Below are 19,167 nucleotides of genomic sequence, written 5' to 3'. Positions count from 1 at the left end.
CAGTGGAAACCAAACAATTCACATTTAAGAGAAAGCATTTAACAAAATAGCACATTTGTGGAAACAGTTATTTTAGGACATGGTTCCATAGCCAACCCTGTTTGTTGACTGTAAAGTTATCTTAAGGTATAAGAGTAAAGCATGTTAAGAGACTAAAGCATGTTTGACGATGTTGAGAGACTAAATATGGATGCATATGTCATGAAATTTAAGACAGGGAAAGGAATCATTTAAAAAGTAAGTTTCTTACAGCATAGCAAGTGGTACTGCTTGTCACAGTCATAACAGGCAGGTCCTGCCTCAGCTTCCTTTACCTTTAACTCCTCCCACACAAGTTGTAACATCTGGGTTTTACTCAACTGTCACTTCACTACCACCAAAACCGTGGGCTTTGACATCTTTCAGGTAAATCAGTCGTAGTTTAAAACTCTGAAGCCAAATGTTCGTGTTATTTCACTTAGAATATATTTTCTCTGTCTCTTTCTCTTATGCATGCACACACACATGCATGCGCGCACGCGCACACACACACACACACACACACCTTTTTTTTGAAAAGCTAAAGATTGAAAGTAGGGTTTCATACGTGCTAAGCAAGCACAATTTCATTGAAAACACATACACACACAGAGAGAGACTTTGTTTTGTCACACACACACACATTTTTGGAAGATTATAAAACTGAATAAGCTCATTCCACAAGGTTTATTATGGCATTCTGGATCAAGAAACAAGAGATGCTTGAAATCCTTTTCACCAAAGGTTCCTGTTAAACAATAGAAGCAGTCATTGACCCCAATTTCCGTAACCTAACAGATTCTGACATGTACTGATGGGAGCTACTGTGCTCAAACTTACATCCTCTGTAGAGGCTTTGTTCTAGGGTGGGCGGATGGGTGAATGGAGGGAGTGAAGGAGAGAGAGAAGATTTATTTGTCCTAGAATGGATTTTCAGAAATAGCCACAAGCATTCAAGCTCCCCTGTCCCAGAAATCTTAAGTTTCTGAAAGACATGGCATAACAGTTTTGACTAAAGCCAAGGCCTGAAAAAGTGCAATAGAATTCTTCCTGTCAACCACAAGAATTTTACAAATTTCACTAAACTTATAGAGATGTGAGCCTTAAAGAGAAACATGACATGAAGTCATTCACGATCTTCCATCTCAAAGGGCATTTTAAAGTCTCCTGGAAGGCTTATAGTTGAAACAGTTAGTATTTTGCAGAGATAGAACACTGCATCATGACTTGTAGAGTCTCTGAAAGGAACTCTTCTGAAACTCTGGCCTTACATCTTGGTTTGAACTAATACACCACAATCTATTATTGTCCACATTTAAAATTATAGATTTCTAGAATTCCCCCTACAAATACTGTCAGCCATCTAATGCATGTAGTCAATGCTAAATAAAGGTAATGTATATGCTCTAGATGGTTACAATCCTCTTGAGAGGGTAGCTTTCTCTGTCACAGTTATAACATGATGCCATAAACTTGTCACAAAGCTCTCTGTGTCCCCAGAACTCTTTTCAAAGTATTCTTCACATCAGAATTCCTGAGACTGTAGATCAAGGGATTGAGCATGGGGTTAAAAAGGCTGTGAAACAGCAAGAGATATTTCTTCTGCTCCTTTGGACTTCCATGTCTGGGTCCAACATACATGACAATGGCTGTACCATAAAACAATCCGACCACACAGAGGTGGGAGGAACAGGTGGAAAAGGCTTTTCTTTGACCCTCTCCTGACTGGATCCTTAGGATAGCACCAAGGATACATGCATAAGAGACCACAATTGAGGAGAATGGTCCCACAAGGACAGACACTGCCCCAGCCAGGACCATGGTCTCATTGAGGTGTGTGTCTGCGCAGGCAAGCTTGAGGATAGCTGTAATTTCACAGAAAAAGTGGTTCACTTTCTGAGACATACAGAAGGGTAAAGGTAAAAGTAACACCAGATGAATCAAGGACAGCAGAACACCAATAGTCCAGGATGTTACTGCCATGGTGGTGCAAACCTTCCAGCTCATGATGGTAGAGTATCGGAGTGGGTGACAGATTGCAACATACCGGTCATAGGACATCACCACTAGGAGAAGGCATTCTGTTATAGCAAATGTCAAAAAGAGAAAGGTCTGTGTCATGCAACCAGCATAGGAAATGGGCCTCACTGGATCTAAAAGGTTCACTAGCATCTGCGGCACTGTATTGCAGGCATAGGCAATGTCAACAATGGCCAGGTGGGACAGGAAGAAGTACATGGGAGTGTGGAGTCTGGAGTCCAGGCAGATAAGCCCCACGATGATCCCATTCCCCAGCAGGGTGAAGACATAGAACAGCGAGAAGAGGACAAAGAGGAGCATCTGCATCCTTGGGCTGAACGGAAAGCCCAGGAGGATAAACTCTGTGATTAATGTTACATTGTTTCCCATATCCCTATGACAGAGGAAACTGAATTAATGACTGGCTTAAGAGTAGACTTAAGTGTGAATTCGTAGTAACTTACTTCATATCCTTTGTAGGTTATCAAAGTAAAGATACAGAATAGAATTTTTGGTTTAAATGGAGTTTTAAAGGTTTATTTTGATATATATGTATGTTTAAATTACTATTATTGTGTATGTGTACATGGTGTTTTTGTGTGGGTGCATTACACATTGATGAAGAACTTTGTGGAGATGGTTCTCTCCTCATAGCCTTCTGTGATGCTAACTCACAGTCCTGAGCCATCTTACTGCTTGACAATTGTCACATTTTTGATGGGTCTAAAATTCATAACAAATGTACTCATTTTAATGTTGGTCAAAGTTTTGTTTGATTCTACAGGTTACACCGTAATTTTCAAATAAATCTATAAAATTTTGGATTATATTATTCAGTTATTTATTGCCTAATTATTTTTACTTAGAAAAAATGATGGGCCTAAATTTCAAAATTGTATTGCATTCAGTATGGAATGGAAAGCACTTAGTCATGTGAAAAACTTCAAGGTTAAATATGCAAAATAGCATCATTCTCCATCATTCATTCCCACCAACATTTCCCACTCTACAATAAAAACCTCACCAAGTGCTTTCTAATTATGTGTAAAGGTGTAATTAGATTCAGCGAAAATCCTTTTTGTCATTTAGTTCTTCACAATTAACATTTTGATGAGCATGTTGGTGACTGACCAGGTCTGTAATGTGCTGTTTTTCAGACATGACAACAGAATTAGTAACCTCATCTTTTGGCTCTCAATTTTGACAGATACCTAAACATAGTTTTAGGTGCCGTCTCTGCGGGATTTGCAGTGGCTCACTTTCTGTGGGAAATGCTGCAGAAAAGGTTGCCATTGCCTAATGGGACCACGTCACCCCTTTAACTTTTTAACTCCATTGTAAAAATGTGAGTACAAACAACCTCCCCCACTTTGCTGCATACATCTTATTTTATGCACATTTCACTTACCTGAATGTATAGGAATGAGTGATAATCCTCCAATTAAATAGCTATGATATTCTAAGATTGAATGATCTCATTCATCAAAATATCCAGTTTACCTTTGACCTCTCTTAATACTATCAGAGAGGTAAGTAGCTCAGACAGGTGAAAATAAAATCATTTGCAGGTGTTGATTTATTTCCCACTATTTGTATAACTTTATTCTTAGTGTAGAGTATAAATAATTACACTATGAACTACTTATTGCTCAGACTCTATTTGGCATCATAGTAAGTTTATAAATAATAAACACACATTTGCATGTGTGACAATCCCATATTAATGTCACTTTAAGTCCATTAAAATGTATAAACTTAATTTGTTCAAAATACTTTTCAGGAATTCATTTAGATGCACATATCTATTTTTCATAAAAAAACACTTTATGGTAGCCAAAAATCAACATTAACACATTGATTGCAGTTCTGTACTAACATATTACTGTGTAATATACCAATAGATATTTGTATGTCTTACTCGATTTATCTTATTATTGTAACTGCCAACGGGTACAATTCAAACATGAAGAAAGTACAACTGTAACTTTGTGACAGTAAAAGCAAACAGATAATGGAAATTACATCATAGTTCATCAGAACTTACCAAACAATTGAGGAAGCCTGAGTGTCTTGAGAAATCTGTTGTAGAAGGACCCACCCTATTAAACCTTCATTCAGAGAATGTAAACATTTTTGTGACTGTGATGACACTGGAAGTCTTGCTGCTCGTTTCAAACTGGTAAAGAAGGTCTATGGCTCTTCAAGTTGCCTTTTAGAAGAGAAAGCTGTATGAATTTATCACCTCCACAGGGCACTTTTTCAATTGTCATGAGGGCCTTATGGAGTATGCAAAAAAATTACAGTTCCTTTAGAGACAAGAAGAATCCACCCACTGTGATTCTAGCCCACAGAGGTTTGACTCTATGTCTGTACCCGAGGAAGGTGTATATGTAAGACCTTCAAATATTATGGAGGAATATTAGTACTTTCATGAGTAATAGGACATATTTTTACAAAGTCATGCCTGGGACCATAGTTACATTAATATACAGATTGTTGTTGTTGTACCTTTGTTAATTTTTATTGTGTTTCAGTATTTCTCATTTTCAAGTTACATACTAGCAAATGAAAAGATTATTCTTGGTATTGACTGAAGATAAAATCTTGAATTAATCCCTTCAGCCATAAACCCTTTAGTCTGAAAGGATTTTTGCTACTTGAAAGGCAATAGGAAAACAACCTGAATGACAAGGTCTAAATTATTGGATATTATCCAAAAACCCGACTTTACATCCCTAAGCACAGGTCTGGAGATGTGTAAGCGTTATCTTAGGGATGTAGAGGCCCTGGAACTTGTTGATCCATCTGTTGTTGGACACCACGTTGGTCCCTAACTTAGCTATTACTGTGAACAGTACTGCAATAGACATTAATGTGTGATTATGTCTGTGACATGTTAACTTGGAGTCTTTGCATAAATATTCAGGAGTAGTGTGGCAGGGTCATATTGTATCTGTATTCATGGATTAAAAATTAATAAGGAAGGTTTTATTAGTACATACGCCTCCTATACTCTTACTTAGAAAACAATGAAATACATCTAAAAAGTCTTCAGATCATTATTCTATTTCTTCTATCTATATACTTCTTTTAAATATAATATTTCTTAATCTTTTACAACAGTTACTGTTGTCCATATGTGCATGGCATGAGATCATGCCCTGGAACATGGGCAGAAAATGAGTCTCAGATCCTTAGCAGCTATCAAGTGTTAAAGTCTCTTTAGGTAAATATGGGGTCTTGGGATACCTTTACCTCTTCATGCTGACATTTTTCTTTGCTTTATGTATTTTTCCATTTAATATAATTTTACATGCATACTTTGTATAGTAAACATATCCTCAAGCTGCCCTGTTACTTCCCTTCCTCTCCACTTTTTACCCTTCCTCTCTTCTCTCTCTTGCCTCCTTTATTCCCACTCATTTATCCCCTTTATTCACATCTAATGTCATTTTATAGACACATTCATGATTTTATATGACCAAAGAAAATCAAGAACCACAAATAAGAGAAAACACATGACATTTGTCTTTCTGAGACTAGCCAAACTCACTTAACATGACGATCTCAATTTGCATGTATTTCCTTACAAACGGTAACTTTATTCTTCTGTTTGAAAAAGATTCCCCTTTCTTATATATACACTCTTTTCTTACTCATGTCTCTGTTACTGGAGACTTCAGTTGGTTCTATTACTTACTTATTATGAACAATGCTGTAACAAACATTGATATGTAACTGTTTCTGTGATATGCTGGGATCTCATACAAATACCCTCCTCCTCTTCTTCTTCTCTCCTTCTCTTCTTCATATCCATAGTAGAGGGACTAGTTTACATCTACCTAATTCATGCTGTGTTGGCTCCACTTTTCAAATGATTCAGAATTCAACTACATCTAGTCTGCATTATTCCTTGTTAAATTATGGGAGCTATTGTTACTCTTTTGCTCATAGTTCTTTTATGATTTTATGACTCCATCCTAGCTTTATGAAATCATGCTGGAATTTCTAAGTGGTGTGATCTTGTACAGGGCATCATAGCTTTTGTGTGTTCATATGCGTAGAATCACATATCAGCATTTCACAGCACACCTCTCCATTCTTCATCTCTTACATTTTTCTTGTCCCTCTTCTGAAGTTTTCCCTGAGCCCTGGGGCTAAGAAAGGTTGGTACAGATGAGTGTTGAGTGTAGATGGGATGTCTTTATTGTTAGATTTTTGAGAAGCTTCTTCATTGACTTCCACAGTATCTGGACTTGTTTCTATTTCTATCAGCAGAGTATAGGGGCTTCCTGTATCCACGTGTTTGCTATCTTTGTTGCCAATGATATTTTTAATGGTTGACATTGTAAGTGGAGTAGATCGAATCTTAATGTATTTATCACTTACTTGTCTTTCCTCTCTTGTGATGAATAAAAGAAGCAAAGGATAATACTCTTGAATTTGTTCCCTTTAAGTTGAAAGGAAATCATCTGGTCTTTAGCAGTTATTATTTTAACTACGGTATTCCCATGTAACCCTTTTCAGATTAAAGAATTTACCTTGTGTTTTGAGCTTGTTGAATGTGTGTTTCTTATGAAAAAGCGATCAACTTGTCACTTACTTTTAATATAGGTAAGGAGAGATTATACTTTTTCTTTATTTATTTAACATTCCACAGTACATTGATTGAGTTTTGTATGTTCAAACTACTGCACACCTGCAATAAATCTCACTTGGTTATAGCATTTTATGCTGCCTGTTTTCAGATCTGGTGTCTGGTTTTGGTTGAGATTGTGCACTTATATACAGAAGGATAAAATTACTGTAATTTTTATTTCCTGTGATGTCATTTTTATTAATGACACTGACCTCATAGAAGGCCATGGTAAATGTTTTCTTTGCTTCTATTTTAAAATCTCTATGAAGAAATAATATTAGTTCTTCTTTTAAAACTCTGTGTAGTTTTCCAAAATAGCAATGTGGTCCATACATATATTTGGTAAGATTTAAATTTACTAATTTATTTTTATATGCTATAAATCTCCTTAGATCATTTTAATGAGTTGATAGATTTAGTATTTACCCAAAAAAACTTTTCTACAGTTGCTCACAGAATTCTCTCACAGTTCTTCATGTATTTGCTAAATTGGAAATGATGTTCTTTTACAATGGTAATTTTAGTGTTATTGGACTATTTCCCCCTCGTGTTTGTGTGCATATAAGCTTGTATGTGAGTGTGTATAGTGGCTGGAGAGGTGAGTATCAGGTGTCCTATTTTATCACTCTCTGTTCTATTACCTTGAGATAGGGTCTTTGATTGAAACAGAAGCTTCACCATCAGCCATCAAACTTAAGAAACCTTCTGTTTCTGACCCGAAGATCCTTTGTACCACAACCTTGTACCACACACATCTGTGGTGAGATTCAAACCTTGGTCCTAATGCTTGTGGACCAAATGTTCTTTGCGACAGAGCCATCTCCCCAGCACTCCATCCCTATCTCTTCTGTAGACCCACTGCTGGGTTATCAAGCTAACGTTTGGTAATTTTGTAAATATTTTTTTGAAAAGAAAAGCAGCAACATTACTGACAATTCTATGATTTTTCTGTTTTTTTATTTTGATATATATGTTGTAGTCTATATTATTTTATTCCTTCTGTTTTCTCTGGTATTTAATTAGATTTAATTAAAAATAAGTGATTGGAGACAAAATGTGAACAATTGATGCAAATATGAGTGAGAAATAATGTTCCATTCTCTCCCACTCCATAAAGGAAAGTGGCTCTCAACATTGGAATTTAATCTAGAAGTTAGATTCATAGAGTTCATTATGAATACATCATTTTCCCTATTATTTTGAGCCATTTCCAGAGCTAGAATTTGAGCAATTACTATATTTTAAAACAAGAATTCTAGCCAGGCACAGTGGCACATGCCTTTAACTCCAGCACTTGGGAGACAGAGGCAGGTGTACTTCTGTAAATACAAATCCAGCCTAATATACATAGTGAGTTCTAGGATACCAAGAGCCACATAGTGATACTCTATCTCAAATATAAGCAAGTAAACAAGCAATCAAGCAAATAATAATAAATAAATAAGATCATACTTCTAGTGTGGAAATTTCCCTGAATTTTCCTTCAGCTAACCATGTGTTTCAGGAAGCATGGCCCTACCCAACTCTCATTCTCTGTGCCCCTCACACAGATCTCTTCTTCTGCAGTGCTCTGTGGAAGGCTTCCTTCACCTGGGCATTCCTCAAGCTGTAGATGAGGGGATTCAGCATTGGGTTAAAGAGACTGTGGAATAGTGACAAAATTTTCTCCTGCTCCTCTCGCTGATCAGAATCAGGGACCATATAAACCAACATGGCTATGCCAAAGAAGAGCCCCACCACACAGAGATGGGAGGAACAGGTAGAAAAAGCCTTCCTGCGTCCCTCCTTTGACTGCATTTTCAGGATTGTCCAGAGGATGTGTGTGTAAGATACAAGCATTGAGCAAAGCGGCCCAACTAAGACAAAAACACATGCAGCAAGGATGACGATTTGGTTGATCAAGGTGTCAGCACATGCCAGCTTGAGAACAGCCAGGATTTCACAGAAGAGATGGTTTACCTCCCGGGGCCCACAGAAGGGCAGCCTTAGCAGGAGAATTGTGTGAGCCACGGAGAGGATAAATCCACATGACCAGGATGTGACAGCCAGGGACATACATACTTTCCAACTCATGATGACAGTGTAGTGTAGGGGGTGGCAAATGGCTACAAACCGGTCATAAGACATGGCTGCCAAAATCAAGCATTCTGAAGCAGCAAAGGCCAAATACAAGAATGTCTGTGTGATGCATGGAATAAATGAGATGGTTTTGTTCTGGTTTAAAAGGTTGGACAACATCTTGGGGACATTGTTTGAAGCATAGGACATGTCAAGAATGGCCAGATGAGAAAGAAAGAAGTACATAGGGGTGTGCAGCCTGGGGTCCAGGCAGATGAGTGCTAAGATTATGCCATTTGCCAGCAGGCTGAAGATGTACAGCAGGGAGAAGATCCAGAAGAGGAACATTTCCATGCCTGCGCTGAGATGGAGTCCCACGAGGATGAAGTCTGCGACCCATGTCTGGTTGGCTCCCATTCCTATATGATGTGAGACTAAAAGCCTAGAGATGAACAGTAAATGGAAACTGGATTTATTCATTGTAAAACAAATGCAGAGACAGTTCAATGCTTCCTCTTATTTCACACTTCTTGGCAGCCATCTGTGATTCTGAAACTTTATTATAAAAAAAATATTAAAAAAATAGTAAACAGTTTATTCAAAATTATGCAAAAACCTCTCATGTACCTTCACTCAGATTCAGCATAGATTGATGTCTTTCTTGTTCTTATACTCTGTGTCTACACACTTAATATTTTGAGCCATTTGAATCTATAATTATAAAATTTTATAATTCTATAGTTATAACTATAGAAATTAAGAAAATTCAGTGCGTACATCTTTGTTTTCTCTAATATCTCCACCCACACAGAACCTAATCTAAAATTTCAAATTATAGTCAATACAATCTTTTCTTAGTATCTTTGTAATTCAAATATCTCCTTGGCTTTTATGTATTTTTCCAGACACTGACATTTTGAACAGTAAATAGGAGATTTTTAGTAAGATGTTCCTAGAGTTGAAAATATACTATATTTTCCATGTTTTGATTCAGGTAATTCATTTTCTAAAAAGTGTCCTCAGTGCATTATGTGTGGATGCAGGATGCTAATTTGTTCCCTTGTTGGGAAAAAGCTAGATTGGATCATTTGATAAACACAGTTCTTTCCAGATATTTCCATTGTATAGCTATCATTTTTCAAAACAATTTCTTGGCTATCTACTAGTATTTATATATACATATATTAGTTTCAATGTATATAAGACATATATCTTTCAGTTTTTTGTTTTAGCTATTATTGATTATCTTGCTAACTAAACTATTGGTAATAATGATGGAAAATACATGGCTCCTACTGTGTCATAGATTTTATGTGTATTCGTAGGCCATTAAGTAGAAAAATGTCCTGTTCGTCCATCTGTTTCTGTCCAGACTTACTAACTTTGTTAGCTAGTGGGTAATATTTCATTATTATATGTTGGATGCTTTGTTTTCTGCATTTGGAACCTCCAGCTTATTCCTTTGTCTCTTTAACTTGCTTTGGTTTTGAACTCTTCCTTGCTCTGACAAGAAGAGATATGTGGGTGTGAGAATCAACTCCAGACCCTCTTCAGGAGCAGCAAATGCCTGTAACCACTGAATCGACTCCTTAGGCACCTTCATTGGACTCTTAATTCTGTTTTTGTTTGATGCCGAAGATGAACCCAGGGCTTTCTATACTTACGTAGGTTCCCTACTGTGAAACTATAGTCTTAGTCCAATAATTTAAGTTTTATCATGAGTATGCATGTCTGGTGTCCTTCTATATATGTACACAAAAGAATAAAAGGAATATACATTCTCAAGATTACATTTGAAAACTGTATGTAAATAATTACAAAATTTTTTTTTTTTGAGACAGGGTTTCTCTGTATAGTCCTGGCTGTCCTGGAGCTCACTCTGTAGACCAGTCTGGCCTCGAACTCAGAAATCTGCCTGCCTCTGCCTCCCAAGTGCTGGGATTAAAGGCGTGCACCACCACTGCCCGACGCTGCAAAATGTTCTTAATAAACTGATAATAGCATAGTATAGTAATTTACTACGTTATTTTTAATGAAAACATGTTTGTAACTGTAGAACCAGAAATTATATACTCTTGAGTAACTTAGATTTAGATATTAACTTTGGCAAGCAAAAATGACCACGGTTGATAATTCTTGATTTTTATAGTATATTTATATTATGAACTTTAAAATAATAACATCATTACATCTATCATTAATAGATACATGATAAACCATTTTCTACATCAACACATCTGCCTTATCAGATATTGAAATGAATCTGTTATCCTTTAAAAATCATTACTTATTTCATATACAATCTCATAACTAGACTGTGTACAATTTAGTGTTCAGTAATTAAAAGTATATGTATATGTGTGTGTGTGTGTATGTGTACATATACTTATATACACACACAGTGGTGTTGTCTTATTTCATAAAATTTTATTGTAGTCATAGAATTTTAAGCTCTCAATCAATGCTGTCTATTTACCTATATATGAAAGTATTTCAAGTCATCTAAACATACTATATTCAAGTCATCTAGGCATAATATGGATTACTAAAATTAAAACCATCCAGAAGGGTGTTTAATCTATGGTCATTGTCTTGTAATGACTATATTCTATATTGCCATTAATCTATGACATAAAATGAGACAATAATCTATATTGTCTCATTTTAATAGTGGATCCCAATGAGACAGTAGTTCTTTATACTTTGAGGAAATCCATCTAAAATCAACCTTGGGATCATTCTTATCTTGGTATGAAACTAGATATTACATTTTAAAAATTTACCCGAAGCACCATTCTTTACAAAGATAAAATGCAACCTGGTTTGTGATGTGTAGTCATTGGTTACTAGGATGAAATTCTCACCTGATCTATATTCAACTCACCCTCTAATCAAGGAAAGTGACATGTTATATGCAATTTTGTACTTCTTACTCTTTAAGATTCATGTGGTTACACATGAAAGAACTACCTCAATGTCATTTTTTACACTTTATGTCCAGATGTCATTATACCTTGATTAGAAGGAACAGGAGAGATATAATTTTATGCCATATGTAGTCTAGGGCTTTCTTTTCAATTCAGGTTTCTGGCTTTAGAAGAAATTCCACTTCAAGAATGGATAAGATTTGGAACAATTTGACTCAGCACTAACATTAAACAGAAAGGGGAGTCTGTACCAATATGGAAACTATAAATTAACAATATTTTAACATATAAAATAACAAATGTATGTAATTTCATTTTTTATCATATGTGGTTTTTATCAGCATTTTTGTAAAGCAGATAATGCATTTCCAGTTATGAGTTAAATATCTTATGACATGTATACATATGTTAAATAAATGTATTACACTGCACATGTCAATTAAGGGTTGTATTGATGTATACTGATATCTGTTATAGATTTAGTGATAAATTCTAAAGCCTAAATTGACTTCCTATTTAAGTAGACTACCTTTGAAGATGCAATCTCTTGTATACATTAAAAATATGAACTTTAGAGAGGTTAAATAACATCTTATATATGCTTTGAATTTATGCTCTGAGAAAGTTTCATAGGAAGAGTTTTTGGGCTTTTTGAGCTTTTGGAGGAAGTACTTTATAATTACATGAGAGGTAGACTTGAAGATATACGTTTTATAGACTCATGAAAGCTTTCAATCACTGAGCTCAGGAAAAAGATCAGTTGCACAAATTTCTTTGAGAAGCACAATCTCAATGATGCAGAGAGATGAAATAATAGATTCTCTAATTTCTATAAATGTATTGGATATATTGGGGAGGAAAATAGAAAATGTGTGCAAAACGATTTTGAGTAGAGTTAAAGAATATTCCTATATTATGCTGAGTAAGTAAGAGTAGCATCTGCATTAAAGATTTTTGTATATAATTACTGACTTACTTTCAACTTGTCAGCATAAAAGAAAACAATACTATTGAAGATATTCAATATTCAAAATATTGCAATCTCATAGGAAGATTTGTTTTGATTTTTTTCAGTCTCTTTACAGTTTTGTGTCTGGATTAATAAATCTTCAAATCTTAATTACCATCCTCAGATTACTATTAAAACTTAAAAATGAAGATAGTATAAAAATTAATGCTAAATTAAAATATTGAAGGAAATTGTCATTATGGGAGTAGAGAAGAAAACACTAGAGTATTGATGCCTAAATTTTTATGTTTGCATTAAATTAAATAAAACCACATCAGTAACAAAACAAAAGGTTTTTATGGTTAATTTGAATAGTTTTTTCCTCAAAACCAGTAGTTCTCAACTCCCTCCAAAGACCATCAGAAAACACAAATATTTACATTATGATTCAGAATAGTAGCAAGTTTACAGTTATAAAGTAGTAACAAAAATAATGTTATGGTGTTCAGAACCAGTGTCCTAGACAGTCTTGCCACCAAGACTGTTTATTCAGTTTGGGGTTTGAATTCTCTTTTTTTAGAGCTGGCTGATTGCCCATTCTCTCTCTCTCTCTCTCTCTCTCTCTCTCTCTCTCTCTCTCTCTCTCTCTCTCTTTGTTCCTGTCTCTCTTTCTCTTTGTCAGAAAATGTTTTTTAAAACCACTTCAAGTCTAGTAATTATCATAATAGTGTGATAAATTGAAATACTTAAAAAATTAAGTAATTACATGACAAACTCATTTAGCAAACATTCAGAAAACAAGTTGAGTACAACTCTTACTCGATCCTTTGAAATAGGTTTCCTGAACATTAATATCTTCATTTAATCCATTAAATATAAAGTTGTCATTACTTTGACTATTTCAGGTTCTGAAGGTGCTTTATTCTTAGGCCTCCTCTCTTTAAGACAGTTGTGATGCTCTGGCTGCTACTGCCACATCACAGTAAATGACAGAGGGAAAAGGATTCCAGTGAGTACAGTGCAGCATGACAGTAAAGTGAACCGTGTTTTTCTAACTCCTTGCAATGCACTCCGAGTCAGGGCCTCACCCAGGAATGACAGCTTTTTGACACGGCTGTGGTGATTTCTTCTATCATACTGTTGTGTTTCAACTACCCATATCAAAAGCCACTTTCCAGTTCAAATGAATCTCTTTAGTAAAAAGAGACGTTAGTACTGGATTTTCTCTAGGAAGATACTTTGAGTTAGAATGAACCCCACAGAGAAGAGTACCATACCTCTAAAACATGTAGAATTCTACTCCTCCTAACAGCTTTCATGAGATGAAATCAAATATAGGAAAATAAAGGGACTCACAGAAATGTCTCCAAAGAACCCCAGGAGCATAGTTTAATTTACAATCAGAGGACAAAATACGTCTGTGTCTCTAGTGAGAGTTCAAATTCCCAGAGAAACCATATGACATCATACCAATGTATCTTCTCCCTGAGGGGTGGTCAGGCCAGAAGCTGTTTAAAAGACAAAAAATGATTGTACCTAAAGATCTAGAACAACTTCTAGGGCAGCCAGTTACTTTTCCACAATCCTTCAAGTCTCTAGAGGATAATGAAACAGAAGCAAAACAAAGCACAATATCCAGTCTTTTGCAGTTATTACAGTTTTATGGCTTCCTGTACCACTAGAATCTGTTCATCCTGAGATGATAGAACTCTCCCAATGCCAAAGTGTATCTCCTTTTACAGTGGACCTGAAGGATTGTAGGCACCAGCTATGAAAATTAGTATTGAATCCTCATTATACTTCAGACAATGTACTGGAATCTTTCTATAGTCTCTGTATCTTAATCTCATTTCTCTCAATTTATAGCCATGAGAACCTACACTGACAACTATTTTCTCAGTGTGGTTCAGGAACTCTGAGAATGATGGAGATACTTCAATAGGATCAACAGGAGAGAAACTATTTCCATAGTGATTTTTTGACAGATGTTTTCCTTTTTCTCTGGCATTCTCTCATGCGTACATGTTGAAAATTTCAAGTTATCTATATGTGCTATTAGACTACATGGGAGGCAGAGGATATGAAGTGGAGCTGTCTATTAAAGCCAAACTTTAAAATTTATAAAATTATAAACTAATGCATTTTCTGTGTTTAATACAATAAAATTTCATAACTGACAACATTTATATTAACCTATTATGGGAGGTTTTTTTTAAACTAAAGGAAGCCTTAAGCATCCTGTATTCAACCTGCAACATTTCATTACAGTATATTAGGTCCAAACAGATATTCAATATATGCATGTGTAAATAATGATGAATTAAAAGTAAATTTTCAATAAGCTGTGTTTTAAATTTATATTATAAATATCAATTCCTATACCTACTTCAAATATCATTAGCTCCTCAGTAACTTTTAAGAGTATAAAGATATTCTGAGACAGAAACATTGGAAAAAATTGCAATAAGTGATCAACCACCACTTCAGCAACGATTAGAGTTACAACATATGATCTTCAGATATTATTAGCACCAAAGCTGAGGTTATGACCTAGTTGGTAGAATGATTGCCTATCATGAATAAAGTTTTGGGTTGAATCCCCAGCACCACATAAAACCTGAAGTGGTAGCACAGGTTTGTAATTACAGTACTCAGGAGGTAGAAGCAAGAGGAACAGAGGTCAAACTCATCTATGGTTACATAGGGAGCTTGAAGCCAAACTGGTGTACAAAAAAATCCCATCTCAACAAAACAAAACACCCCAGTACATACATTTTCCGTTGCTTCTATAAGAAATCACAAAACCACATCCGTTATCTCACAGTCTTATTGGTCCAAAGCCCTGATATTAGCCTGATGACCAACTCAGGATCTTATGTCTACCTATTCACTTAGGTTTGAGGTACAGCTCAAAATTTAATGGTTGTTGGAAAAACTACAAGCTTTCTGATCACAGGGTTGAAGTCTATTGGAGATTGCTCTGAGCTCCTTGTAGTCTCTCTCTACCTACACAGTTATTACACTTGTGTTAATTACTTTTATGTTGCTGTGACAAAATATCCAACAGAGGCAACTTAAGAGATACAAGATTTATTTTGTCCCATGATTTGAGAAGACAGAGTCTATTATGGCAGGGAAGGCATAGCTGAGTTCATGAGTGTATGACAGTGGAAGCAGGAAGAATTAGACTAGACACAAGAGTGATGGTCACTTCCAAACTCCCCACATCCCCCAGTGACCTAATTCTGTCAGAGAGGCCACCTTCTAAAGGTTCCACAGATATCATAATACTGAGATAAACTGGAGACCCACTGTCTGCAGGGTACCTTCAAGACTCAAGTACTGTGGTTCTCCATATTCAAACCAAGAAATGGTTTGCTGAGGTTTTCACAGGCTGCGGGTCTCTCTGACTTTTTCCTCTGCCACCTGATAAAGAAAGAATCCAGCAGTTACAAGGCCCAGCTGCTTATCGCTGGTATCCAGGTTAGCACTTTCGACACCGCTGTGCTCAAGCTGTCTATGCTATTGATGGTACGGGTACTGATGTGTTGATGTTATGAAAGCAGCAATGCTATAACAATAATGACTTCAAATTTAAATTCAGAAGACAACCATTTAAATTTCTTTGCTTTACTCTCTGATGTGATTATTAGAATGTAGGAAAATTTCTTTGGATTCCAGATTTATATAATTCTAACTGAATGAACATTTATTGGACATTCTATTTAGTGCTCTCTTTAGAGAATTATGAACATTTACATTTAGGGACATGCTTACAGAACATATACAGTATTAGTATCAGCATGCCATGCCCCAAAGATGAAAAATTAGTGTGGATCAAGGACAGACATGAGGAAACCATTAATCTATCCTATAAGATCATGATACATTTTCATATTTTTGCAGCAATCTTGCTATTTAATTTCATATTCCCCTGTCTTTACCTTTTTACCCCATGATAAACAATTTAGCATGACAATTATCTGATAACTAAATCAAGTTCTATAGGCTAGACATTTCCGGTGGGTATTACATTCTTGGAAAATTCTGCTAGAACTCACAATGAATTTAATTCTTTCAATATTGTTACATGACTTACAGATACAATGTGGCTAAATATCACCAACAGTACCAGTATTATACCATATTACAGTATGACTGGAGCACAGTCAGTCTCGTTAGACAGTGTAGTAGGAACAGAGAAATACCAGCCTTGACTTTCTAGTAAATACTACTGGGCATATGTCAAGTTGCTTTTAAATATGGAAATTATTGAAGTCTGGAAGGGCATTTTGTTTTGTTTTGCTTTTATTTTTGTTTTCCTGCATTGGTTGGGAGAAAATCCAGTCACTCAGTCTCAGTATAAAGAAATGATAACTAGCTTCCATTGTGTCCAGAGACCATATGTGTTATGTGGTTGGAGTACGGTGTAATTCAGAATGGTTTCCCAACTATGTTGTAAGGTCTGTCTTATTCTTAAGATGTAGGCATCACAGCTCATGAATGAGAATTACTAGGGCCCAGAGAACTTCAACCAACTGCAAAGCACCCCACAAGCATTTCCCTTTTGCTTATGAAAGTAGGGTGAACAAACTGCCTGAGGTAACTCTGGCTTCCGTATGTGTCAAGGCAGCCAAGAAGTCTTGTTGAGTTAGGGCACAAACCTTGTGTCTCTCTCTAAAACCCCATCAAAGTATAAAAGTATTTCTTGAGTTTCATGACACATTTCACTCAAATGTCATCATATTTCCAGGCTAAGTCCCACTCTCTCCCTCTAAGGAGACCATTAGTAAAATTTGCTAATTTTAATTGACATTGTTTTCTTTGAGTTTCACTCTTCATTAAAAGTCAGTTTCACTTGTCTCATGATGGCTCAATAGGTACTTGTTTTTCCCTGAACCCTTTTTATTTGTCTTGAGGGACAAATTATTCTTTTTGTCAATGTAAACTAATGGCCTGAGTACAATTAGGGTATAGGTTAGTTGCCAGAAAACACTGCTTCTTTGTGTTAGATTTTGATAAGTGGCATTTTGCCAAGACACAACTGGCAGTAAGACTCCCTACAACCTTGTCTTATGAGAAGAACATTTCCAGAAAATTCACAGCCACCAGATGATAGCTGCTTTTTAACATACTGTTTGAGTCAATGTGGATAATATGTATCTGCACTGTATATGATGGTGTGTTATAACACAGCTGAAATATTTTTGTCTATTTATAATCAGTGACCTTCTGAGCACTGATCATTTTACATTGAGCTTAGATACAGAGAGTGATGACTCGGTGGGAAACTCTATCATCTGCTACTCCCAAATTCCATGAAATTTCTCCCTAAATAACTGTCTTCATAATGCATGTTCCCTCGAAAGAAGAATTGCAGTTACAGGTCCATTAGCACTCTCCTATTCAGTCATCAGTGTCTGTCCTGCCTTATCATTATATCATTTCTCTCAGCAGAATGTATTGTGTATTAGCTTATTTTTAACTTATTTTTATTATTTTATCAACATAAATTCAATTTCCCACATATGAGAGGCATACTAGGTTCAACCACTGTGTTGTCCAAGTACTGGCAGCAATGCCATTTGAGTGTCTTTCCCTTTAATAGGATAGGATTTGACAGGTGCTCTAGTTCACAGTTACCGGGGAACAGATGGGATATTTGAAGTTTGCTGGAATGCAGCAGGAGACAAAGTTGGAGTCAGTGCTTTTGGACAGTTCAGTTTGTGTCTTAAACCTTCAGAAATAGTGTTACTAGTTGGAAGCCAAGGACTGACTATGAATGTGTACATAGCCACAAGACTATCCCTGACCCACATACTGCTATAGTCCTATTTGAACCATGGCCAGTCCACTACAGCCAAATCTAAGAGAAGTATACACATGCAGTATGTATGAACACAGCTGTTCCCTGAAGATGACAGTCTCATCCCAGCTTGTGAATTCTGCTCACAAAGTGCTGGGATCTAACCTGCTGTGCCCCTATAGGTAGCGTTTAGAAGTTTGTATACAAAAACCAGAAGAGAAGGAATATGCCTTATAAGAGCAACTGCACATGTCCCAGTTTTGAGTATTAATGGCAGCCTTGTTTCTCCCCTTTGAATCAGCAGACACCATGGATTATATTCTTTTTTCCCCTTGAGTAGTGCGCAGTTTGTATGTACAGGGAACATGGACTTAACAAAAGCTTGCGGCAGTAGTTGGTTCTTGCTTCCAAGTTTGTTTTGGTTTAGATTACGGATGCATGAGGTAAGGGAGGGAATCATTTTCTTGCTTTATTTTTTCTCACATTTTAAACAACAAAAAATTTCTTAAAAAATATTTTGCTGCATTCTTTGGGAGAGGTAGATGTTTGGTCCATTTGATGGCTCTCAATAGGTGCATGTTGTGGAGGGAATTGGAATAATAGGAAACTCCATGACTTCCAGCATGCCACCTTCTGAGACACATCAGCAAAGGGTGTTATGTTATCTTTGTTTTGGGTTTTTTGTTTTAGTTCTTTCTCTGTGTGTGTGTGTGTGTGTGTGTGTGTGTGTGAGAGAGAGAGAGAGAGAGAG

General features: G+C 36.1%; 2 protein-coding genes across 2 annotated transcripts; both read right to left on the bottom strand.

Moving 5' to 3' along the window:
- Window positions 1-1,494: 1,494 nt before the first annotated feature.
- On the bottom strand, window positions 1,495-2,427 carry LOC114628528 (olfactory receptor 13). The gene has a single exon (XM_028776410.1). It carries the CDS (start codon window positions 2,425-2,427, stop codon window positions 1,495-1,497), a length of 933 nt encoding a protein of 310 aa, XP_028632243.1.
- A 5,791-nt stretch (window positions 2,428-8,218) lies between these two features.
- On the bottom strand, window positions 8,219-9,151 carry LOC114628530 (olfactory receptor 2A2-like). The gene has a single exon (XM_028776417.1). The coding sequence runs from the start codon at window positions 9,149-9,151 to the stop codon at window positions 8,219-8,221; it is 933 nt and encodes a 310-aa protein (XP_028632250.1).
- Window positions 9,152-19,167: the final 10,016 nt, after the last annotated feature.

The sequence above is a fragment of the Grammomys surdaster genome, unplaced genomic scaffold, assembly GCF_004785775.1.
Source record: "Grammomys surdaster isolate TR1022 unplaced genomic scaffold, NIH_TR_1.0 269, whole genome shotgun sequence".
NCBI classification, from domain to species: Eukaryota; Metazoa; Chordata; class Mammalia; order Rodentia; family Muridae; genus Grammomys; species Grammomys surdaster.
The sequence above is the reverse complement of the archived record's forward strand: the minus strand, read 5'-3'. Positions and strand labels throughout refer to the sequence as shown.

Coding starts and splice junctions, on each gene's coding strand:
- LOC114628528 (XM_028776410.1), bottom strand. CDS start 2,427: ATGGGAAACAATGTAACATTAATCACAGAGTTTATCCTCCTGGGCTTT.
- LOC114628530 (XM_028776417.1), bottom strand. CDS start 9,151: ATGGGAGCCAACCAGACATGGGTCGCAGACTTCATCCTCGTGGGACTC.